This window comes from Pelecanus crispus, chromosome 1 (assembly GCF_030463565.1).
Source record: "Pelecanus crispus isolate bPelCri1 chromosome 1, bPelCri1.pri, whole genome shotgun sequence".
In the NCBI taxonomy this organism is placed as follows: domain Eukaryota; kingdom Metazoa; phylum Chordata; class Aves; order Pelecaniformes; family Pelecanidae; genus Pelecanus; species Pelecanus crispus.
The window spans coordinates 69,961,434-69,986,792 of NC_134643.1; the positions used below are offsets into that span (position 1 = coordinate 69,961,434).

The 25,359-nt window shown below is 37.7% G+C and overlaps 1 protein-coding gene across 3 annotated transcripts in view; it reads left to right on the top strand.

Annotated features, from left to right (window-relative positions):
• Positions 1 to 25,359, top strand: part of ERC1 (ELKS/RAB6-interacting/CAST family member 1) — a 296,882-nt gene that overhangs the window by 119,453 nt on the left and 152,070 nt on the right. For 2 of the 3 annotated variants that reach the window (XM_075706947.1, XM_075706956.1), the window contains one exon: positions 4,730 to 4,923. In XM_075706947.1, the coding sequence (XP_075563062.1) occupies positions 4,730 to 4,923 (194 nt within the window). Of the gene's footprint in view, positions 1 to 4,729; positions 4,924 to 15,390; positions 15,403 to 25,359 lie in introns of all 3 variants that reach the window. The other variant, XM_075706964.1, reaches the window with a different exon arrangement.

A 25,359-nucleotide genomic window follows, 5' to 3' on the forward strand; every position in this document is an offset into this window, starting at 1 on the left:
TCACTGAGCCTTTTACTTCCAATACAGCCTTTTTGAAAAGCTGTTACAGTACATGGTATTTAGAGCATTGGAACTAAAGGAGGAGCAAGTCTGGTTGTTTTTCAAATTTATAATTCTGTTGAAACTAATAAAGACAACATAGAAGGCAGCACACATGTTTTATCACTTGAAGTGCTTATATGTGTTTTATGTGTTTGTCTTTTGCAGTAAATAGTCATATTTTTGTATTTGTATGTGCATTTGCTATTTTTAGGAGATGTGAGGCACACTTGGAGGTAGGAGGGTGGATTAAAATAGGATTTCAGATTCTTGGGAACTTCTGCTTCGTGGCCAAAAGTTCTTGGCAACATTTGTATGTGAAATGTTAAACTGAATTTACTGTCTCAATTCATAGGTAAAAGTAGAAAGTGTTTGCTGTGAATTATTTGCTGTTTGATTTAGTTGATCTTTTAGGAATATTGATTTGGAATCTTAGCCATGTTATTTGGAATTTTTATTTACATTTTAGAACTTTTAAATTAGATCTGTGCTATTGTTTTCTTCCCTGCCTCTGGCACACTTTAAGCTGTGTAAGATTACCTTTCCTCTTAGTGAAGAGTTTTTTGGCTTGAGAAATATCAACTTAGAAAATTCTTTTTAATGTGTTTTGTCTTCCTCTCTTCTCCATCTGTAAATAGTCATTATTTCTGTGAAACATTGGTCATCTTTGTTTTAGTTGTAGAAGTTGGCTTTGTCAGCTGTTTTTCTGTGGAAGCAATAGAAGTTATAGTACATTTATTTGAGGAACAATCACTCTTTCTTTTATTCTTTAGGTACATGAAGCACTCACCCCATCACTTACCACATTCCAGGTGGGAAATGATGGCTAAGAGCAGAAAAGCAGAAAGCTGTTAAACCACCTTCTAGTTTATAGTCCTTCTTAAGAACTTTGAGAGCATATCCGGAGTAGTAAGCTTAAACTGAGTAGTAAGCTTAAACTATTCTAAGCCCTGAACCACTTAGAATTTTAAATTAAATTCACACTGGCAAAGATCAATGCTGATCAGATGAGCTTTGCTAGTAGAAACGTAGCTTAAGAAGGTGCTGCTTTCTAGCTAGTGTGACTGTGTTTCTTATGCACATCAATGCAGAATCAAACATGCAAGTTCGATTGTATTTGAAGTAGCTTAAATTCACCTGTTTGACTCCACACTGGAACAGACATGGAGAGCTAATAACAGGCTCAGTAGTTACAATTAAGAGGTTTAAAACAGCCTGTAATCAGGTAAATTCAATGGCCTGTGTAGACATACCTTATTTCTCATTTGTCAGAGGAGAAAGCGCAATGTTCCCTTCACCCTAAGCAAGCTGCTTTTTCAATTTATTTGAATTTTTTATCATATTTATATACATTTTCATATTTGTTTGTAACTATATTAAGAGGTTGCAGATTTAGGAATGCTGTCTTGGGCAGAGCTGAGTTGAACCTATCGAAATGCACTTATAGTCTCTTAATACAGCAGAAACTGTTTTATTGCATTTGTCACTCTATATGTCCATTCTGTTTGAAAAATGGAATTACTGCCTTATTTTGGAATTTTTGTACACCTTTGGATGGGGGAAGCTGTATGTGGGCTTTTTTACTGTGAATATAGGAATTCATTATTTGTATTTAACTTTCTTTTTGGTTAGAAAAAAAATACTGCTGAATTATTTTGCACAATGTTGCATTGGGAAGGTAGCCAATTTCATCTGTTCCAGATCTTGATGTGAGTTTGTGGGAAACCTCTAAATGCATTGGTTTTCTCTCCTATACAATAAATGAATCCAGTAGGATTTTAGATATGTTCATGTAACACGTATTTTGTACATAACCCACAAAATGGACCAAAGTCACTCAGTCAGTAATTCACAACTCAGGAAGTGGTCTCCAGTTTACACCATATCACATAACGTTCTCTTTGTGTTAGGTGAAAGTATCCATACTTATGTGCATTATATACAAATAACATGTGTTACGTGTCTTAACTAATAATTTATGTCGTGTAAATAGCCCTTTCCTTCTATAAGAACCAGACATACTGACTTGTTGGCTAATTTTCTAAAAAAGAAAATTGATTTCCTCTTCTCAGTAGTGTCTCTTGGGTTGTTGTGGAGATGCTTTTATTAGCACAGAGTAATATAAATCAGGACTGTCCTGACAGTAGAATTGCATTAGGTCTTATAACTTATTTTGAATTAGAGAGTTTAGTAATCCAGGCTAGCAGCCTAGCTTTGCTTTTTTTCGAAAGAAGTTTCTTGATTATCTGATTATGTATTTTGGATGGCTTTAAAGAGCCTGGAGGAGTATTTGTTAAAACAAACAATTTGAGATGTTGGAAACATACCTAAATCCAGTACAGAAGAATTCAGGCTCTGCCTCTGGTGAAAACCAGACTTAACTCTATACATAATGTCTCTTAGGAGAATATAGATGCCCCCCGGTAGATTTATGGATGCCCCCCAAAACGGTATTCCCAGTTCCTGCAAAACAGTATTTGGGAGGAAAGGATGGAGTTTTTGTTTGAAATTTCAGCATAGTGGAAAAGGAAACGAAATCAAATATTTCAGGTTTCCCACAGGCTGGAAATCCCAATAAGGCATTTCAGGAACACCCACCAACACTGTCCTTCCAAAGCCGAGTATGTTCCCTGATGCCTGTGGCTGTTCATGGAACCGACACACTTATCGGTCTCATTGCTGCAATGTCCTCCTGGAGTCTGCATCATCTTGGCAACACATTGTTTAGACTTCCACTTGCCTTAGAGAGTCCTTCCCAAGGGTTTGTAATTTGAAGTACTTACGGGGCAGTAAGGAATCTGGAAGCATAGACAGCCCCAACTCCAAAAGGCTTCTCAAAGCTTGTAGGCTCACCAGGGATGCACCTGGAGCTGGGTGTCAACCAGAAGCTCAAAGCGGGATTTTCAGACTTAGGGCTCAGTGGCAGAGGAGCAGCAGGGTTTGACTTGAAAGTCTCAGAAGTGGGGAGTCTTTTAAGTCTTCCTAAATGCATTGCCTCTGGAAAGGGTTCCATTCTTCCAGGATCTATGGTTGTTGGGCACTTCTGCTGAGAGCTGCCTGGGAGATGTGGGGATTGCCAGGCATTTTGTTCTAGGATAAAATACTGTGCAGGTTGTCCAGCTTTCTGGAATTCCTGCTTAAAAAAAAAAAAAAAAAAAAAAGAAAGGAAACAGTTTAGCATCAACCCTTAGGCAGGCTGCTGGAGGGCCAAGGCCCTGGAATATGAAGTGTTCCAGTATTTGGACAACCCAGATCCATCCCAAGGTCATAGTCCCAGTAAAGACAGGCATCAAGGCCTTCTTCAGTCCTAGAATATTCTACTTTGAGATTCTCCTGGATTTCACTAGAATGTGGCCTTGGCTTTAACGGAGCTAATTAAAAACAAGAGACTTCAAGGCAAAAATGTTGGGGTCAATGAACGAATATTTTCCTCTGGTCTTATTTTACTGAATAACTAAACAGGTTTAGCCAAGTGTATTTTTGCTGTTATTTGGTTCTTTAGAAGCAGCAGCTTCTAATCCTGAGGTTTATGCTTCTGCAGTTCTGTCCTACTACCTTTAAAAGCAACAGAGTCCTATACTATTGGATTTAGACTTAATTGTGCTTTGGAACAGAACATCGACAGCTTATAAAACAACTTTCCACAGCTGCACACAGTGGGGAAAAGGGTCTGTAGTCTTATTTTCTGTTGTAGGTTTGTTTCAGAGAAGAGAAAGGCCTTGAGTTTGCAGGCAATCTTGCTCAGCAGAATAGCTCCACCAAACCTGCTGTTCACTGAAGCAAATTTGAGCAGTTATGAAGTAGCTTTAATTGATATCAAATAGCAGTTCAGGATCCAAGAGCAGAGGGGCAGGGGGAGAATGAAAAGATAGTCCTTAGTCTGCTGGTTTAAACTCCAGCATAAATACTGCCTTTTCTTTGTCTCTAATATGATTGGGAACTGGTGAATTTATTTTACTAATAAATCAGTGATTTTTATAACAAACCAAGCCGTTTAAAAAAAAAAAAAAAAGCTCTTCATTGGGGTCATTTTATCCTCAGTCGTCTGATGCTTTTTGTCCTCATAGCCTGATTTAAAAAAAAAAAAGTATTTCCTCAATAACTAGGCGAAGATATTTTCAGTAGGTAGCCATACTCATAGTAGTCCTAGTCTATCGTAGTCTATACAGCTCAGATAACTAGCAAGGACTTTAGTACATCAGCACAACCTGTGCAAATCTATCTGACGCTTTGCATAGGGATGTAGTTATTGAAGGCTATTAACCTGTGATTTGGTTTTCTAGATTATCTATGTTAAAAATACCTCAGATAACTAATTCTACAGTCATATCACTGTTTTAGAAGTGTATTTTAGGAATTCTTATACCCACTTACACTTGCATTTCTTTTTCTTTCCTTTCAAAGAAATGTAACCTTTTTCATACTTTTACTTCTTTCTTATGTCAATTCTGTTTCAGATCAAAAAAATCACTTAAATTTTTTACACTGAATTAAAAAAAATATATATTGTTTCTGAATTTTTCTTCTCCTATAAAGTATTTCCCCATACTTAGAAGTAGCATATGCACTGTATATTTATTTCTTGCCATTTTTATAGAGACATCTAGATAGCATTTTGCAGTTGTCATAGTATCTGTAAAATACATATGTGTGAATGAGGTGTGTTTTTTCTTGAACCTTTTTCTTACAGGCTCATGAGGCAACGCTGGAGGCTAGGGCCAGCCCAGAGCTGAGTGATCGTATGCAGCAGCTGGAAAGGGAGGTAACACGGTATCGGGAAGAATCTAGCAAGGCTCAAGCTGAAGTAGATCGTCTTCTGGAAATCTTGAAAGAGATGGAAAATGAGAAGAATGATAAGGATAAGAAGATAGCAGAACTGGAGAGGTGAGAATGGTATAAAGTTACTAGAGGAGGAAAAGAGCTGATTAAAGTTAGAGATAACAGTCCATTTTTCTTGTCTTGAAAACCTTAGAGTGCCTATTTTGGGAGAAGCTGTTTAGAGTTTTTCTGCCTTCAGTCCTTTATTTTGGTAGATTGTAAGCAAAAAGGTCTCTTACTGTGTGCTTTCATTACCCGGCTGCTCAAAAACAGGGCTGATATAGCTAGAACTATAGTAGTTAGAGCTGTAAGGGAAGGGAGATGGTAGGAAAAGTTTCTGACACTGTGGTGTGTTTGGAGAACAGTTTGTTCTTTTGATTTAATAAATTCCTCCGGCATGGTTCTCCAAAAAACAAATAAGAAAAATGACTGTTCAGAGCTTGTGTACTAATTACTCAGGTTCTTCTGATAAGTGGCATTGAAACTCTTTGTACTGGTAGGGACGCTGGTGAACTTCAGCTCATTTGAAACCGAATGAATAGATTTACTTCTGTCCAAACAAAATGTGATTCGGCACTTTTCAGCATTTTCCGTCTTTCTGCTGGAGCCAGGGTGCTCAGATTTTTTTTTTCTAGACTTTAATGTCCCAAACAAAAATCGTAATTTATTATGATTCCATGAATTTTGTGTCACAATTACAAATAGTAGATCTTGGGAAAGACCCAAAACAGATTCTGTATTCTGTCATTTTCTCACCTTACAGTGGGCCAGGAGGAAGTTTCTAGGCAGTAATACCTGTTTTGGGTTTTTTGTTTACTTTACTATTCACAGTGAAGATCACTGACTTGGAACAGCAAAATGGAAATTTGATTATTCCCATTTGCCTTGTGCCAGAATAGTCTTTCTAATTTCTATCCTGTAACTATGTAATTGCTCTGCATTTAGTGTCAGGAAGATTAGGGGAACTGAGTAGAGGACAATTCAGATTCTGCATGATGGCAATGGTTATTGTTCATTGGCTTGATAATAGTCAAACTATGGGTCCCTCTGAATGATTTGAAAAACTCTTTTCTAAGTAGTTCATTCTTGTTTCCTTGAAAGTGACAGAGTTCTGAAACAGTTCAGCTTGTCACCTGGGTTTCTTCTCTCTTTGTGATCATAAGCAGCATCCTGTTAGTTTTCTTTAAGTTGCTGTTTTATTTAACCAAAATTCTCTATACCTATGGTGTAAGCTTGAACACCCGAAAGTGAGGATATATCCTTTTTAACTGTCTTCCCTTTTTTCTAAGTGATACAACTTTCAGCCCAATGATACATGATGTATTCAGCAGACCATTCAGGCAATAGGTTGGTAGAGTAGGTGCATTTAGTATAGACATGAAAAAGCTAAATAGCAGTTACAAGTCATATTTGTCTGTGTGATTTTTGCCAGTCCCTTAGAGGTGCCCATCTTCGGTGTGAAGTTCACCATGTCTTCATCTTAGGGCATGCAAGTTGACTAGGGATCAGGGTATAAGCAACAAACTTCTATTAGAACTAAGGTATGGGGAAGAAATATGTTTATAGTGCCTCAATTTTTTTCTCGGTGCAGAAGTAATTAGTGTTCACGAAAAGCAAGTCAGAAATATTCATCATTCCTCAACCTGATTCCTAGAGGAGATTGGAATGGCAGGAAGAGAATTTTATTATGCACGCTTTTAATGCAAGTCTGGTTTTTTTATTACATCAGCATTCAGAAATTCTAATCAAGATTGGGGCTTGAAGTATCAAAAACTAAATAAACACATATCAGTGGCCTATAATCAAAAGAGTTTATAGTCTACAAAGCAAAAATAATAAGGAAGAGAAATGAAGATGGGTGGGCCTCCTTCTCTTTTACAGTAAAAGCATTGGCACCCAATCTTCAATGACTTAGAAAGGAACTTTTTCTTTGAAAAAATGCAGTTCCAGAATCTGCAAAGGAATTATTGTTTTTCTTGTTACAGTGGTAGTTTCTTGCTGTTTCAGTCACAGATCAAACTCTTACTGTATCAATGAAAGCATAAAACCCCCAAATGACTGGACATCATTCCATAACAATTTGGTGAATACTTTGACTATTCAGTGTTATCCATTCGTTCTTACCACCTGATCTTCACTCTTCTAAAAAAAATAACTTGTCCTCTTTTTAACTTGTCATCTTTTCTACCAGTAGTGAGATAACATAGAATATGTCTTCTTTTAGTTCTAGTAATTAGAATAGGTATTTCAGCTATGACAAAGAATACTTTTGTTCTCATGTGATTGCCAGCAGCCATGTATATCAAGGGGGGAAAAAAACATCTAAGAATATTCATGTTCTCTAATCACTGTAAGGGAACTGGAAAAGGTCTTCAAGATCTACAGACCTAAGGTGCATACTGTTAGTGTGATGCATTAGCAAAGTATCAACACCAGAAATGATTTTTCAGGTGAAACTGTAATATAATCACAGCACTGGAGAAAAAGATACAAGGTTTCAGATACTTTGTAGTGAGGTTTTGACTAGTAATTTCTCTTTTTCTGAATAATTGTTGAAATTTCTATTTGGCCTTAGTTGTTTTCAACTGCTCCCCCAAGTCCCTATTCTCTGGAAGCTTGCTTTCTCCTTGCGAGTTTTTACATGAAGCAGAGATTTTAACATGTGTGTTACGTGTATAGGTTGGTCATGGTTTTATCTAATGTGCTTGTTTATAAAGTATTCTTTCCTGGTTGTACTGATATATCTGGGCATGTTACATGAATGTTTTAGAGCTAGAGTCTTGGTTTCCTGAAGAGAATAGATAATTTTGCCTTGTAAAAGTCCCTCCTAAAGTGTAGTCTATGCAGAGTGAGCTAGAGATCATCTTGCCTTCTAACGCTTCTACAGCTGTTTAAACTCTGCTGTGCAAAGAACCACCCTAGTGCTTGCAGAAGCATTTGTCAGCAAGCAAAAAAGTGAATATTGCCGTGCCTATCAGGAAGTGTCATTATTCAGGGTAGAGCAAGATGAGAAGAAATAAGGCACATTCAGAGAATAACTGTACTAACAAAAATGGGATTTTTCAAAAGAGAGCGCCTCTCCCTGGAGTTTTTCCTTATGCTAGTTACATGTGACAAATAGACCATACCTCGTCAGGAGAAGAGAAATAGTAATGTGGTTTCATCCATAGAAGAGAAGACATGAATTGCCTATTAGGGAGGTGTGTATAGGGGAACAGAGAAGGAGAAAAGATAGGAAGAGAGCAGGATGAAATGAAAAGCAGAAAACTGTTCTCTTAAGCCTTTTCAACGGTGGCAAAGCTGCCTTTAGTTCAAATTAAATATAGAGGGAAATGCTTCCACTCTTCAGTAACTGTTACAATGATTACTGGGTGGGGGACGTTGTTTTTCAGCTCTGAATGGGAGGAAAGATATCCAAAAATAATGTATTAAATATGGTTCATGCTACTGAAAAGTTTGAAAAATACTCTAGAGCCTACATGAGATTGAAAGCACAAACTCATTAATTTATATTATCTGTGGGCAGGATTTTGTTTTTTCTTATGGGAAGGTGGGCCATAAGTCCGCATTTCTTCTGTGGGTGAACAGCCCTATGTTTTGTTTCTGTCCCTGGACTGTGGTGGTGTAGAGGGTTTTGTAGCTGTCTGGTTATACACTTTCTTTATAACTAACTGTTTGCTTTTTGTATTGCCATTCCACAATCTCCTGTCTCTCTGTAACTTTCCATTTTGTGTTTTGTTTCTTTCCTCGTTTTTTCTTTCCATTTATACTGTCACGTCCTGGTTCCACGAGTTGTTTTGTTTTGTACGTGCGGGGGTTTTTTTGACTATGCCTTTTCTCAGAAAGCACACCTCCCGCAAATTGCACCCTCCCTACCAGGTGTCGGTCCCTGCACCGCAACACGTAGGGGGGTTTGTGTGGGACTTCCTGGGAAAGTGAGTGCTCTATAAGGCTTCTGTTTCCTACGGGGTGGAATGTCACTGCTGGCTGCCCGGCTGCTACTGCTGCTGCTGTTTGGGTCTGCTGCAATTACGCTTTTTTTTCTTAGGTCAAACAGGAACTAGTTATGTCAAGTACAAGCTCTAACAGTCTCTGCGTTCAACTCATGTCACAGTGGTTATGACCACAGTCCAAAGGAGGTTTGCTGCTGTTCTCCCCGATTTAAACTCGATGGAAGCTGCTGCTTTTTATTCTAATTCTCTTGCTGTGTTTTACCTTTGGTTCTAATCTCTGCTATCAATTCTGCCTGAAACAGCTAAAACTCAAGTGTTCTAAAATGTGTCATTGATAGAGGTCAGTATTGCCTTATTCTTGAGTTTTATTGTGATTATTATCCTGTAATTAAAAAAAAAAAGAAGATAAAAGAAAGAAAAATTATGCTAATCATCTGGAACATGGCCGTAACAGCCTTCAGGGTAGTTGACACACAGAGATATTTGTGTGCATTTATTCTGCAAATAAGACCTGACTCTGTATGTACTTGAGAGGTGGCGGTAAATACGTGTGTATGTGTTGCTTCAGAAGTAAGCACTGGGTGAACATATAGGAAAGTCCTGGTTCCAGACACAGACTTGACATTGATTTTAAAATGGCAATGCTCACTATATATGATAGGTAGTCCTTGTAAGGACATAGGGCACCACTACTTTTTTTTCCTGAAGAAAACTTGACTTTCATTTGGGAACCAGTAAGACAGTGCCTGGCTTTGGAATACCAGCAACCCTGTTAAGGACAGCTGGAAATGATGGCTATTTTGAGAGAGAGATTTGGGGGAGTTTTTCTAAAAAGAGTTTAAGGATGCCCTGTTCAAGAAGAAACCTTCAAACTTTTGATGTGTAGCAACCAAAAGATACTTCTTAAATATTTCTTCTCAACAGTAAATAAAAAAAAAAGATTAAAAAACATAGGGTGATCTAGAAGGAGCATTGAAAAATGTGGACAGTAGAAGGAAGTAATCTTACTCTGTATGTCTACAAGATGGTGATATGTTTGTGTAGTGGTCTGAAAAAGATAGATGGAGAGAGATATTAACTGCATGTTCCATCAGCTTCATGATTTCCTAGAATAGTGTAAAAGAAACTATACTAGTAAATTACGCCCTAAGCTTAAGACAACAGTTTGAAGTTGAAATAAGTATTTTCAAACTACTACTTGTATCTTATAATAATTGTCTTTGGTTTTCAGGTTGCTTGTTTCTGTGAATTTTTAAGTATTTTTTTTTTGTTAGAGAATTCCTAAACAAGAACGACATCAGGGTGTATAAGTAATTTAAAGTAAAAGGGATGTTGTCCAATTAAAGAACAACATATAAACTCATAATCAGCACCATTAAAGTTAACCTTGAGAGATGGTGTGACTATAATTCTGTATTATCATAGCTCATTAAAGTCCTCCAAAAATAAATTGAACTCTGATTCAGGCATAGGAAAAACTGAAATAATTAAATATCACTTTAAAACACTTTAATCCATTTTGGTACCATAAATCATAAAAGCAAATCAAATGTTTATCTCATGGTTGCATGGTATTATTACACGGCAGAATTTTTTGTTACTTCTCATCCACTTCCCTCAAAAATCCCTAGCTTAAATGACTGTTAAGATTCTAAGGTTAATAACTCAAAATTTAGGACTTTCCAAAATGAAGATTGCCACGTAATTTTAATTCACCTCTTATGTGAGCCTGTGTATCCCAGTAAAGTGATACAGTCTTTAACCATATGAACAAATTCTTTCCACAAGAATGCTGCCCTTGGTGTGTGAAGGACGTAGCTTAAATTGTCCCAAAAAAATCATGGGTGAGGCTGACACCTGTCATGGAAAGTATCAGCACAATTTTTTAATATTTGGCAAGCAACTGAGAACAAGGTCTTGTAATGGAAAGAAGTGGTCAGGCCCATAGTTACTCCAGCTCCACCTCTGAGCACACAGATCTATTGAACGTTAAGATTTTCATCATTTCCAAGCTAGGAAATGAAGAAGTAATGTCTGTCTTCTCAGTCTTGCTTTATCTTCATACAAAATGAATGTTAGGCCTGAAGTCCCACATCGGGTTTCACAGGGGGAAAAAAATAATACATTTTATATCAACATAACTGTTCTAAAGAGATAAGAATATAAGATGCAGGCACCTTTACTTACATATATTTAAATTCAGACATTTGAAAGTATGACGATTTTTAGAAGGCAAGTGTCTTCCCTCTGAAAGTCAACCTTTGTTAAAGTGCCTTAAGACCAACACTCAAACTTACTAATCGCTTTTGAAACCCACATCTAAGGAGAGAGAGAGAGAGACTGCCAGTAATTGCAAATCCATCTGTAGAGATCACCAGATAAAAAAGCCATCATAGTGATTTTACGGTGACTCCTCAATCCATCCTCACCTCTTTCATATAATGGGATATCCTTTTTCCATTTGTTCTTTATTTAGCTGTCCTTTATTTCCCATTCTCTCCCTTTTCCTGTTTTGGGAGAAACTGAAACTTTGTGATATTGCAGAAACAGCTGCTTTAAAAAACATGGTCAAAGAACCCCAATTAGTCCAGCCTTTGACACGGTGAGAGGTCAGGGCTGGTGCAGGCTTTGGCTAAATGAGCTTGCTGTGTTACACCATCGTTGAACCACCTAAGCCTGGGTACTTGCCCGAGTATTATTTCCATGTTCAAGCAGGCAGTACTGACACTATTAAACAGAGTCATTCATCTCTATGGACCTGAGTACGGACAGTCTCCTTTGTTAAATTCAGCAATGGGCTGAAAACATTGGTTTATCTACTATTCCAAGACCAATGATCTGATCTGGGATCCTCCAAGAAGGACTTTACACTAGAGAAATACTTATGAGTATTGAGAAGCACTGACTGTGAACTTTTTTGAAGGCTTCTTTTCCTGCGAAATTTCCTGTAGCGTTAAAGTCCTGTTTGTTTTTGTCATTAAGTCAAGGTGGTTATCAAGCATTCCCTCTCATGCCTAAGTCTGTTCTCTGTAATTACTATAGGAGTTGTCATCTGATGATTTATAGTCTGTCTGCATTGTAGCAATGATGGGTTGTATTTAGCAAATACCTCCTAATCCAACTGCTAGATCGGTAAGAGTGTAAGAGCTATGATATAATTAAAATAATTATAAAATCAGAGGAGAAAGAAAATTATGGAAATAATGAGCCTAGTCTGCATATCAGGGTTTCATTGTTACCTGCCTTGACTATATCTCTTCAAAAGCTATCCTGTAGCTTTGTTTCAGTCACCACCAAAAAAACCCTTTCATACAACTGATACCATAAAAATAAAAGTGGCAGATCCTTACATTGTCTTGGAGTACAGTAAGAACAAAAGGAAAATCCAGTAATTGCCAGTAAGCCAGTGAAATAGCAACAGTAATGCTCCATGGCCATCTGTGGTCATGTTCGTGCTCTTAGACTGGTGCGTGCATGTGTTCATGGATGCACGCACAAACCTTCCCTCTCTCTGTCTCTCCGTCTCTTCTCCATCCCTCTAAACATCAACTAAAATGAAAGGAAGAGACCAGCCATCATTCCTTTTACCAAGAAATGTGTCAAAAGTGGTAAACATAAATAGCCTTTCTTCTTTGACTGACACAAGGAAGATCAAGTGCGTGTTAATCTGTCAGACTACTTCGAAGGAACGACAAAGTAGTAAATATACACAATCACTCACTGTCAAACAAGTGGAATTCAAAGGTTGACTAGAAATCATTACATAAACTTCTTCCTAAGTACATCTGAGACTAATGTAGCAGACTCACTCCACTCCCTGTAATATACAAGCACAAGGAAAAAATTATCGCTGGAATAATCAACAGCTTTTAAAATATATATCTATATTTCTTAATTAAAATACTAAAATGTTTACATCCCACCAACAATCAGATTTAAGTTGGCTATATTTTTAAAATTAATGAGATGGCATTTTAAAAGATAATGGATTTCTCCAAGACAAGCATTTGGTGTTACAATTACATTGTCTCCCTGTGTGACTGTTGCATCGGAGTACACGGTTAACGGGGCTGGGCAGAAGCACTGCTGCTGGATCTTGTAAGGAATGCTGCAAGTGTGTGTTCTTGCTCGAAGGGAAATAGTGCAAACTAAAAATTATTATTTTGCTCTGTAATGAGCATGTCTCGGTATGTATCTGATCCTGCTTGCTTGGGGTTGCTTCCTGGGGCAGATGCTTGCTGCGCTCCTCTGCTCAATTTCACTGATGTAGCCCCATGTACTGAGGCTTCACCTCCAGTCTGTAGCAGATCTACACTGACTTCCTAATAGCAGGCAATTCCAGGTGTCTGCCTCATTTTTAGTTTGAGTGATAGCATAGTTCCAGATTTTTTTCTAATTTTAATGTGCTTTCAGACATCTTCCTCATTTTTGTTTGGATAAATAGTATGGTTATTCTAAAACCCCACGTTTTTAAAAAATATTTTGAACCCCTATAAAAAAACATGGAAAAAAGGGGGCTAGCAATTACACAAAATGTATTTTTCTTTGGAAGAAAGAATTTATTCCATAACAAAATGAAGATGTAGCCATAATTATTCTCCATTCACATCCTGTGCAGCTGGCTAAATAATACTTCTGTAGTGTACAGAAAAATGCAAGTGACCTCAGCATAGCATTTCAGGTACTGTTTTGCCTTCATCTTGTGCCAGCAAAAGATGCTACCTGTAATAGCAGTTGAAAGAACAGTATGGTTCATTCAGATTCTACAGGGCTCTCCTGAATTCTAGCCTGTACTTTTATTCACTGTTAAATTGAAGAAACAATATCACAATATCGTAATAATGGCACCAGGAACTGCAAAGGGTCCCTGAAACGCAAAATGAGAAGCCTTAAACTTTCATAATCTGGAGTCAATAACAGTCATAAAAAAAGACAAGCTTTTTTTCCCTTACCTTATTTATTCCCATATCTAACCAAGCGTTTATTTTCACTTTTTTGTTCCCTTTTGTTAAATTTGTTTGACTAGTCATAGTTCTACAGCTCAGCTTAGAGAGTGTACTCTTGGATTTCAGTCAGAATTGAATGACTATATGAATTAACTGAGGCTTTTGGAACATTATAACTTACTTCAAGATCAAACACCGAGATGTGGTATTTGGCATTTTGCAAGTCTCATCTTTCCCAAAATCCCCAAATAACACAACCTTTACAACAGCTGTCCTTGAAGAACTTGATTTGAAGAATGTTAGTTTAAAAGCCAAAGAAAAGTATCTTTACACTAGTTTATCTATTACAGACCAACAAATACACTTCTCAGCTGTACCTTGCTCTGAAACTGCTGCTTGTACAATTTAATATCCTGCATTGTTTTTTGTAAAATTTATGCCAGAAATAAGGACTTGAAGTTTCATTTACATGGTTCCATATACCAAGAGTATACCCATATATACAACCAAATATATACCAATATAGAAATATTTTTCTCCAGACCATATCCTGCCTTTTTAGAGTGAAATTTTGCCATGGGAGAAGTACAACATACATTGTAGAAGCCAAATTGCCACTTTGGACAGCAGGACATTTACTTTTCCTCTCTTCTATTGACTGAAAAAGAACAGAATTTAAAATTAGATTAAAAAGATCTGTATTTGTGGCTCCTTGTTAACTTACATTCCTGTTATCAGTGAAATTGACAGCAGATGCCTATGAAAAGATATTGGAGATATTTGAAAAAAAAAAAGCAATAATGAACCTATGGGACCTCATATTATACAGGGAACTCCAGCATTTTTGTCTTGGTCAATCCTGCTGTTGAACAATGTTGGAGAGAACTGTCGAAGATACGCCTGTTTGGTCATTATTGTTTTTAGATTGCACCTTATATGGGAGAATTAAGACAGCAACGCTGCAGGAAGAAGAGGCAGATGCTTTTTTTGTTTGTCTTTGGAAGGGTGACTTCAATGTCAAAATTAAGAAAGATTAACTTGTAGCTTTGACGAGTCTTCAGGCCTTGAAGACTTTAGTCCATGGTTGGGGTTTTTCTCCCTTCTATTCCCTTTTGACAAGTTTGGGTCGTCTACAGGAAAAGTGGAAAAAACAATGTGTGTCTTGCTAATGGAGAGAAAATAAGCCCCTAGAAGATGACATAAAGGAACACATTAGGGTTCATCTCAATAGTCAAACTCCACATTTTCAAAATGTTTGTTAGAATTTTGGAAGGAGGATACTTGCTAGTGCTGTGACACAAATTCAGAGTTTTCTAAAGTTGGCTTATTCCCCTTTCCCAAGAACTGTTATGTGTTAGAGACTATTTTCTCTACAGAAAGTTGCCTCTAAGTGAAATGGTGTAATCTAATATAAATGTCCTTTTTTTTCTTTTCTTTTCTTTTTTTTTAATTAGATGTCTATAAAACATGCAGCTCTGTGTTTGTGAAGGATTGTGTGTCTGTGTGTCATTACCTGATTTAGATCTGCTTGTTTTGTCCTGTATTCTTGAACTGCCTTATCTCTGGACACTGTTTTCACAAACTCTAACTCTTTTTCTTTCGCATCTCCTTCCTGGATTTGCTGCTTCCTTCAGCCTCACCTCAAGGTCAGTATTCACTTTTAATAAGGGTTTTGTAAGACTATCATCTATTCAGCTAAAATTGAGATCTCACAGAAGATTGCACATCAAATTACATGATCTACAAAATAGAAGATCAAGAGATTTGGTTAAGTCTGTGTAGGAGAATGGGTTGCGTAGGGTGCACATGCAGAAGAAACTTGTACTTGAAGGAAAGAATTTATATCAAACCACTGTAAATCAATGTTGTAGTGCACTGGGAAGAAGGGGGAAGACTTACCAATCAAGCCTTTCAAGGAAAAAACCACAGGAACAGGAAGCTGAAGCAAGACAGTTTAAATAGTATTGGTTTTATCTGTTCCTTCAAGAAGAAAAAAGATTGAACATTAGCCATATTCTCTGATACATGCTGTTGAGTGCAAAACTGGTTCCTTTAAAATACTAGCCAACCATACTTTAACTGTTGTATTTTTATTATTGCATCTGTGTTTGAAAACTTGTAATGATGTTGCAGAACTAGTTTTGGTGCAGTTTGAGTGTATTGTGCTGTCAGAAAGAACCAAGGGCTGAGGGTTAAAGATAAGTAAATTAGCAAGAGGATAAATTTGTTGAAGGCACAAAGTGATAAACTACTGTAGAAAACCTTACCAAGAGACAACATGTTTTGAAGTCATTCAGCCATGGTACAATTTTTTATTTTTATATTTTAAAAGCAGTTGCTAAATAGATTTGGGGATTTCAATAGAGTAGCCAGGAGTAAATGTCTATGGCCTACATAATACAAGTCAGAGTATGTGATCTAATGACCCCCAGTTGCCTTTAAAAGGCTCTGAAACCATTTTGGATTCTAGTCTTTGCTGATAAAGTCTGTTTGGTAGAAAGCGTCCGTGACTCCTGACGAAGGAATGATTATAATTGTTTCAGGCAGTGTCTTTGCCCAGAAAGCCACTACTTAATGACTAAAGTTCTGAGTTATCGACCAACATCCGGCTTTTCTATTCCTGATTAACACTGTGAAAAATGTGGTGGTGAGTGGAATCCCATGATGCTGCGATGCTGCTGACGCCTTTAAATTGTGTCGGCGTTCTGACCTTGGTTTGGCACAGACGTTGCATTTGTGGCCTTGGCTGCGTATTTTCCTTCCTCCCACAAACTGGAAAAAGATTGGAAGTTAATCATGCTGTTGTCCATCAATACCTTCAGTGTGTCGTACTGGCATACTTGTAATTGTTGGGGAGAGGAGGGCTGTCCTTGAATGACCCTCTATTTTCAGATCCCAAAGAACAGAACTGCCAGGAAGCTTTTCTGCCCTGTGAGCATTCTCCTCCGAAATACGCACACTGTCTTTTCTTGCATGAACAGGACTTCCGTTGGGTAGTCTGTATTTGCCGGTTGCCACCGTGAGTGGAGTTTGATGTGGTTTCTCTGGCCAATAAAGTCCTAAATGTTATAGAATCCATCTGTCAAAGATATTTCTGCTGCAATCCGTATGGCTATAGGTTTTTATCAATACCTGCACCTATTGTGGAATTTGTGATGAACAAGAGGGCGAACTATTTTTAGGGTGTGGTTTGGGTGTGTTTTTTGTGAGACCTGGCATGATTTCTCTTTCCCCAAACAATGTAACAATAACTTTTATTTCTCTCATTTAGAGCATTTTGTAAAACTTGGCTAGGGAAGACATGACTGCGGTTTGAGGTGGCCAAGTGTTAGGAGCTTTGAAGAGTTTTCTAATAAGACATTAAAAGATTGTCCATTCTGGCCTCATAGTTTCTTAGTGGTAATAAAACCACTAAATCAATAAGGATTTTTTTTTTTATAACATTTTTTAAAATTTATTGCTGTGATGGCTAGTTGCTGAGGTTTTCATATATTTGTTAAAATAAATCAAAAGTGTAAGGGAATAGATGTAATGACTGCTCTTGGAACTACAAAATGCCTGCTAGCCAGAAACACAATGAAAAGATTCTCCTAAGGACAAGCAGGAAAAGTACAGGGGTGGAAGTGCTACTCGTTTTCTTTCCTATGCATTTCAGTGTTTGCCTAATTACCATTAACTGCAACATATGAAGCAATAGCTGTTCTGTGAAGTTAGATTCTACATTGGAAGCTATTATAGGAGCCATAACTTTATTTTTCTCTTAATGGTATAAGGCAGTTATTTTTTCCAGACATCAAAGCAAATGTGTCTTCCTGGAAAAGAAATTAATATGTGGAAAAAATGTATTAGGTATGTCTGTCTTCTAGAAACAGGAAGAAATACTCTGAATTATATCTGTTCTCATCAAGATCAGCTTTGCTTATTGTAATCAGTGCACAACCTCTGAATTTTCCGAACTGTTAAGCTTTCATCATCTCTCTCCTGTTGATAAAGTCAGTGAACCAGAACGTAATAGTGTGAACTGCATCGCTGTTGCTGTTATGACATGTACTTACCGCTCAGAAGTCTAAGGGCCTAGTGTGGATGTCATACTGACTCATAGTAAATAAAATAGACTTGGAAGACATGGGGATTAAAGCAGTTTTCCATAAGGAGTTTTTGCTAGCTGTACCTAACAAACTATCCAGTACTGAGTTCAAGAGTAACAAGCCAAATAACACTGTTCTGGGGTCATTACCTGCAGCAGTGAAAAAAATAGAAAAATATCACAAAGTCATATGCTACAGTTCTTTTAAGAGGTTCTTATGTATACATGTCACAAAAGTTGAGACAGAAAAAGATAACAAGACTGACAAAATCAGGTGCTATGGCAAGCAACTGCATACTTTTCAAGGAAAGAATGAGCTATATTGATAAAGCAAATGCAAGATTTCTAGCTTCAAATTGGGTAACAAACAGCTTACATGCTTCAAATTTTTTTTTATTTAGCTTTAATTTATCACCATTATTTATATCTTGTCTGCTGAATAACGTTGATCATGCTATTTATCAAGAATTTATCTTTGTAGCGTACCACTGGAATGGAAAAATAGCTGGATCTCTAGGACAGGAGTCTTCCTGCAGGAGGCTTGTCTTTTAGTGTTCTGCTTTCTACTGTCAGATTTTCTGATAGTTTACATCACATGGTTAATTGTACTGTCTGTCATCTTTTGAAGCAAGTAATCCAGATCTTAAGAGAAAGAAGTTTTCTGGATTTTTTGCTATTCCAAAGAGAATTTGATGCAATAGGAAGTAATAAAAAGTACTGTAAACCTTATTTCTGCACAGCAAAGTGGCTTGGTGATTAGATGAGTGCAGGCTGGTGGCATGAATCCAGATAAAAGTCTCTGCTATGAGTGTCCATATAAAATTAAATGTCAGTGTAGCAATTCAAGTGTAGCCTTATAAAATCAAAGTAAAAACAAAATACTAAATCTAAGGGGATTATTTCAGTCCTTTTTCCAGAGTCCTGAAATTATGTTAAACAGAACACTTCTAGCCACCAAAGAAATATTTAAAACATATCATCCTTCTCTAAGAAAATGACAGATAATATTGCATAGAAAGTTAAGCAAATACGGGAAACTCAGGATATTATTCAATAATTATTTAAATAAAAAAAGCAGAGTACTTAGTTGCAGGCATATAGTCTATGGTACCTGTGGGTTTTTCAGTGTGATGGAAATATCTTTATACACTGCGCCATATACTATATCTCCAGGAAGCTGTGTGTCTGAGTACTGAGAAAGTACCTTGGCTGTCAGGAGAAATTTCATTGGAAGTATGGTGGGCTCTTTAGTTTCATACCTTCGGGAGACTCTGGTCTTCATTGTGCCACCATGTTGGTCATTAACCACATGAGGAAATGATAAAGATTTCAAGCATGTTGAGTCAGCAATGGTTAGTTTTAGCTCAGCAGAGCCAGATACATTGTGTTTAAAGAAGTTTCCATTTAAATTTCCTTGGTCATCTCTAAAAAATAACAACTTCTAATAGTTGTTTTCTATTGAATGTATTTTTCCTTTAATTCTACTTAGAGCAAAAACAGCTTTATGGAATTCTTTACGTTAAAAAGTACTCCTTTTGTAAGAGTTGTCTATTCCTTGTGACTGAGAAGTAAGGCATCCACAAGATGATAGTGGGGAAAGGAAGAAATGAAGGCATCAGACTTGGCTCTGAAGGTTGGGTGGTGATGAGTAGGCCACAAAATAGAATGTGATTTTCCTTAAAACAGGTCACTGGCATAGTCTTTTGAATTTGCTTTAGATACAGTGATTATCAGAGCTTTCTTCTTCCTTTTGTAGTGGAATCTGTAGCTTTTCTGTCAAAGGTCCTCATTTCACTGCATCTTAACAAAGCAAAATTACTCACAGCTGTACATCATCTCAGAATTCTCCCTTTTCTGCAGTCTTGCAGAACCTGATTTCTTTCCTATTACCTGCTGAAATTAATTTAATTATATGAGACACTGATGAGTTGTTTTCCTTTTTGTGTTATTGCTCTGTTTGCAGTACATGTATTCACAAAGCATGCAGCTTTCCTGTGGGAATTCGAATTGAGGTAGCATTAGAAAGACACGTGACTGGATATGGCACTAGGGGGGGATGTTTGTATGTCAACAGTAAGCTGTGAAATTTGAAGAGCCCTGAGAGATTAGAGGAATCCCTCACAATTTGCTTTTTTCGGATATAACAAAAAAAGATGTCTTTTTACCATACTATTTGAAACACCAAAATACAATGTTATTTAGAATACATTTTAAAATGTGTCTTTGTTAGTATATCCCAAAGTTAAATTATCTAGCACATAATCATCGGAAGATTAACTGACATTATCAAACTTCATGCAACATTAAACATTTTGACTAACCCATATGTGTCGCATCACATTTAGTCAAAGGAATAAAATCTGAAGGTTATTTTTCTTCTTTAATGGCTAACTTCTGTGTAAAAATTTAGCCCCCCAAATAGCTAGATTTTTATTTCTACTAAAACTCTGAAAGCCAGGTAAGTATATGGACAGACAGTGAATTTATGTGTATATGGTACAATAGTCTTGGTGCAAACATTTCCATAACTGACAGTACCAAAAGCTTTAACAGACCCTGGACTCGGCAATAATATGATAGTTACAGAGAACTTAGTTGGGCAGGAGACCTTTTTAAAAGATCACTGAAAAGGGTAAGGAATTCAGTAGCTTCTTTTCCTCCTTTTTTACTGATATGGACTCCTTTCAGATCCCTGAGCATAGTGGCAGAGTCTGCAGGAGTGAAGCATTACCCACAGAAGTGGAAGACCAAGTTACAGACCATTTAAACAAATTAGAAATATGCCGATTGGTGGAATCAGATCAGATACATACAAGGTTGCTGAGGGAGCCAGCTGATGTCATAGCGAGGACTCTTTCTGTCATCTTCAAAAGCTCGTGGCTGTCAGGGAAAGATCCTCGTGGCTGGCAAACATCACACCCATGTTCAAGAATGATGAGAAGGAGGATCCAGGTAGTTGCAGGCCAGTCAGTATAACTTCAGCTGCTGAGAAGTTTTTGGAGCAGATCCTCCTGAAAGCCATCTCCAAGCACCTGAAGGACAAGAAGGTGATCGGGAACAGCCAGTATGGATTTACAAGGGCAGATCATGCCTGACCAACCTGATTGCCTTCAGTGATGAGATTACTGGCTCAGAGGGGAATCAGCACTGTTTAATGTCTTTTTAATAATGTGGATGATGACACACAACAGACCTTCAAAAATTTCATGGATGATAGGAAAATGAGGGGAGTGGTTATGAGGAATATATGCTGGAGGGCAGGGCTCCTATTTAGGGTGACTTTGACAGGCTGGAGAAATGAGCTGGCAGAAAGCTCATGAAGTTCAGTAAAGGCAAGTGCAAAGCTCTGCACCTGGGGTTGAAAAACCCCTGCATCTGTACCGGCTAAGGGCCAACTGGTTAGAAGGCTGGTTCATAGAGAAGGATCAAGGGGTGGCTGAGGACAAGTTGAACGTGAGTCAACAGTGTCACGTTACTGTGAAGAAAGCCAAATGCATTTTGGGCTGCATTAGCAGAAGCACAGCTAGCAGGTCAAGAGAAGTGGTTGTTTCCCTCTGCTTGGTACTTATGAGGCTGCATCTGGAATACTATGGCTTGTCTGGGGCTTCCAGGTACAAGAAAGACATTGGGATAATGGAGTGAATCCATCAGGCAGGCCGGTGAGATGACTAGGTGCTTCAGCACACGGCATACAAGGAGGGGCAGGGAGAACTGGGTATGTTCAAGCCTAGGAAGAGGAGCGTCATGGGAATTCATACTGTGGTCTTTCAGCTATCTAATGGGAATATTCAAAGAAAACAGAGCCAGATTCTTCTCAGAGGTGTTCAGTAGAAGGTTGAGAGGCAACAGACACAAATTGCAACATGTTCCCATCTAAGTTCCAATGAGATAATCAGCGGAAAAAATTCACAGTGATAGTAGTCAGATACTGAAACAGGTGCCCAGAGAGGCTGAGGGGTCTTCATCACTGGTGATATTCAGAACTCATCTGAACAAAGTTGTGAGCGACCTGCTCTAATTTGGCCTTGTTTTGAGTAAGGGATTGAACCAGGTGACCTTCAGAGATCCCTCCAACCAAACTTGATCCATGTTCTAACTTACTGTGGTAAGTTAATCTGTATTCTAGGACAAACTCTACAATTTTTGGTTTGGTAAGAATTTGCTTCATAATATTGACCTTGAAAAAACAGGATAAACAATAATTGTCTTGTTATTTTATAGCACTACAGCTGTAAGAAAAGAAAGAAGAAGAGAAAAGTATTGGGGGGGGGGGGGTCCACTGCACTTTTATTTCTTGCAAATTTCTACTTGTATTCTCAGGTTTTAAACAATTTTAAAAAGCCCCAAGAATTGCTGCTTTCTGGGATAATGCATCACTGTGATGTGTGTCAGTGTGGTATTAATAGGCTTGTCCTTTCATAAATAATACTTATACCTAGACGTTTTTCTTTCAAGGTTTCTAATGCTGCCTTTGTACACTTGTAATGCCTGAGGACAATTGTAGCTGCTCCTACTTCTGTCCCCTTCCTCTCTGTCCCCAAACACAGATGCTCTCAAACCTTATTGCTGTTAATAGAATCAGAGAAGGTAAAACTGGAAATTATTTCTGTTTCCTGTGTTCTTTATATGCCCTCTGTAAGCTTCCCTTGCTGGCTGAGGGCTTAGACTGGGACAGGGACCTTACATCTGACAGCGTGGGGATTTACTACTCTCTGTCTGCAGTTACCAGGTATGCTGTTATGCCTTGAAAGAACCATTTTCCATTTGCAGTATTCACATCCCTCTTTGTCACATCCTTTCTCCTGCCCAGGTTATGGGCAAATAAAATAGAGCATACTTGACTCTGCATCTTCTCAGCTGCACTGTTGAGACAGAGCATTTTTCTGCTGTGAGATTTTCAGCTGGCTAGGAAGTTACTTCTCCTGTGTTTAACCTGCACCTGTGACTAAATTGAAATGCCACCTTGTGTTCTTGTGTTACTTGTGAAGATCAAGTTCCATTTTTGACCTGCACACAAGGTGACTTCACTGCCTCAGATGAGGGCATTGGAGCCCTTGTGTTTCAGATGTGCCTTTCAGTACTTTACTCATTAATTGAGAGCATTTCTTATTACCACTGGTCACTAGCTAATACTTTTCATCCTGATTCCTGTGAAACCAGCTTTCCTAACTGGACTGTGCATCTTCTCTGCAAATAATTTCTCATCTTTTGGATGGGAAAGATGCTAGATAAGCATAGAGATTTATTACAGTCATACAGTTTATAAAATCAGTGCATGCTTCCATTGCTATCACTTAATTTGAAATCACTCTTAATCACATTACTGTAAAATGAAAATAAAATTGCTTATTCATAAAAACCCAAGTAGGCTATTACAGATATTGCAAGACAAAAACACGCTTAACATTCTTACGCTAAGTTTAACCTCTTTTTTTTCCCCCTTTTCCTTGCTCTTTTATGGTTCTCTTCCATTTCATTGTCCTGATAGGGTGGTGTAGTCAAGTGTTCCCTCCTTCTGCATAACGTGTTCTTCATATGCAAACAATACAGTGCCCCTTTCATGCTGGAATATGTCAGCTTTTCTAGCCAGTCATCATCTTGAAATACCCCAGGTAATTCAGACAGATTTAATCATGCTCTCAGAAACTTACTTCATTTCCTTCTTATCCAACAGATAGACCATTCTTCTTAATTAAAAGAAATGTTTTTTCACTTCCTTGGAGAACAAAATACTTCCCGTTGCCAGTTTCTATTTGTGACTGACTAATTAACTCCTAGCTCTAAGGGGTGAAATGCCACCTATCCCTTTAGTGACCAAGCGTATTCAGTTCAAAGTAAAGTGTTTTTACATGGAACGTTATTATGTATCTATTTACAATAATGGACAGATTTGATAGAAATTGGGACCAAGCATGATGGTAGTTTTGGGATGACTGTGGGGTTGGAGTGATTCAGTTCCAGCATCTGTCTTTCAAGCATTCTAGAATGAACTTGAGAGTTACGAGTAACCTGTCTCCTTTTTTAAAAAACAAGAGCGAGAAAGAATTAGAAATTTGAGTTGCAAAATACTCTCTGTAGATAGACCAGAAGAGCCTTGTTTGGTCCTAGAAACTGCAGCTGCCAACAACTGGCAGTTGCCAAGCTGGTGTGCTCAGTGCCAGCCTAGACAAAAGATCGCAAAAGGTGCCAATCCAACAGAAAATTGAGGCTGCTTTCCTACTAGTTCCTACTCCCCTGTGTTCCTCAGCTCCCTCCTAGCATGTAAACTTCTGACTTCTCAAAGCCATGGATTTACTGTAGCTCACCAGATGGTAGCTCTGAAAAGCATATGTTGTCTTCCTTAGCTTTCAGCATCAGTCCAACTTTTAGCTTTATCAGTCCCACTGGCACTAATAGCACTGACAAGATTGTTTCCATTCCAAATGCCAGCAAAAATCAGATTGTCTGAAAACTTCCCCTTGCTTTTTTTAAGGTCTTGAGTTGCTCATGCCATGTTTGATGAAGTCCCACATGCTGGGAACTAAAAGAGAGGTGGCATAATGCGACTTTGCCCTGCAAGTGTATGTAAGGGTAAAGAATCTTAGCCATGCAGGCTTCAGTGGGGATGCTGTATCTTTGAAAATAGATTCTTTTGGGGGCATCTCCTGTCATACACTTTCTCTTTTACCTATATTCTGTTCAGTGTTGTTTGGTTCTTTCTCTAGGCCTGCCTTACTCGGTAATAATTTGCATTATATGCTCACTTAGTTCCTTTAGTGTGGCGGGGGGGGGGGGGGGGGGGGGGGGGGGAGTGTATTCTGTTTAATTTTTGAATTTTCAGTTGGTATGATTCTTGGTTTTACTGCATGTGCCTGAATTCCTTGGGTAATTGTACCAAATAAATAAGAGCATTAATGTTGTTAACTTATAACCAAGTACTAGATAGATATACACATTCACTTCACTTTTCAGTGTGTAATTTTTCACTTTGCATAGATAATACCAGCAGAATACGTTAGCAATGTCACATAGAGACCTGAATAAACAGTTTAGAAATAGATCCTTTTTTTTATTACTAATTCCTTCTAGCAATATGTATGAAGGATATAAGAGCAAACACTTTTTCAGTATTTGACATGTCAACATATTTCAAAGGATTGATACCTCATTTATCAACATAAGGTGTCTTCTCTTTCAGCATTGCTTGCTTGCTTGCTCCCTGTTCTCTTGCACAGAAAATCTTTTTTTCTTTTTCATCATCCTGTATGAAAAAAACTGGGAGAGAGCATTCAATGAAGTTACTAGTAAAAACTTTATTAGGCTACTGCAGAATGACACTTTATACTGCAAAAGTGGCCACTGACTTGGAATGTGAAAAAAAAAAAGGATTTTTCTGGTGCATTTGGAGTACAAGACTTATGTAATAACTGCAACATTTTATGTAATTTCTTCTTAAAGGAAATGTTTCATGATCATATCTCCCAATCAAAGGGACTGCTCACTACATTATAAGTATTAGGCATAGTTTTTGTAGAGA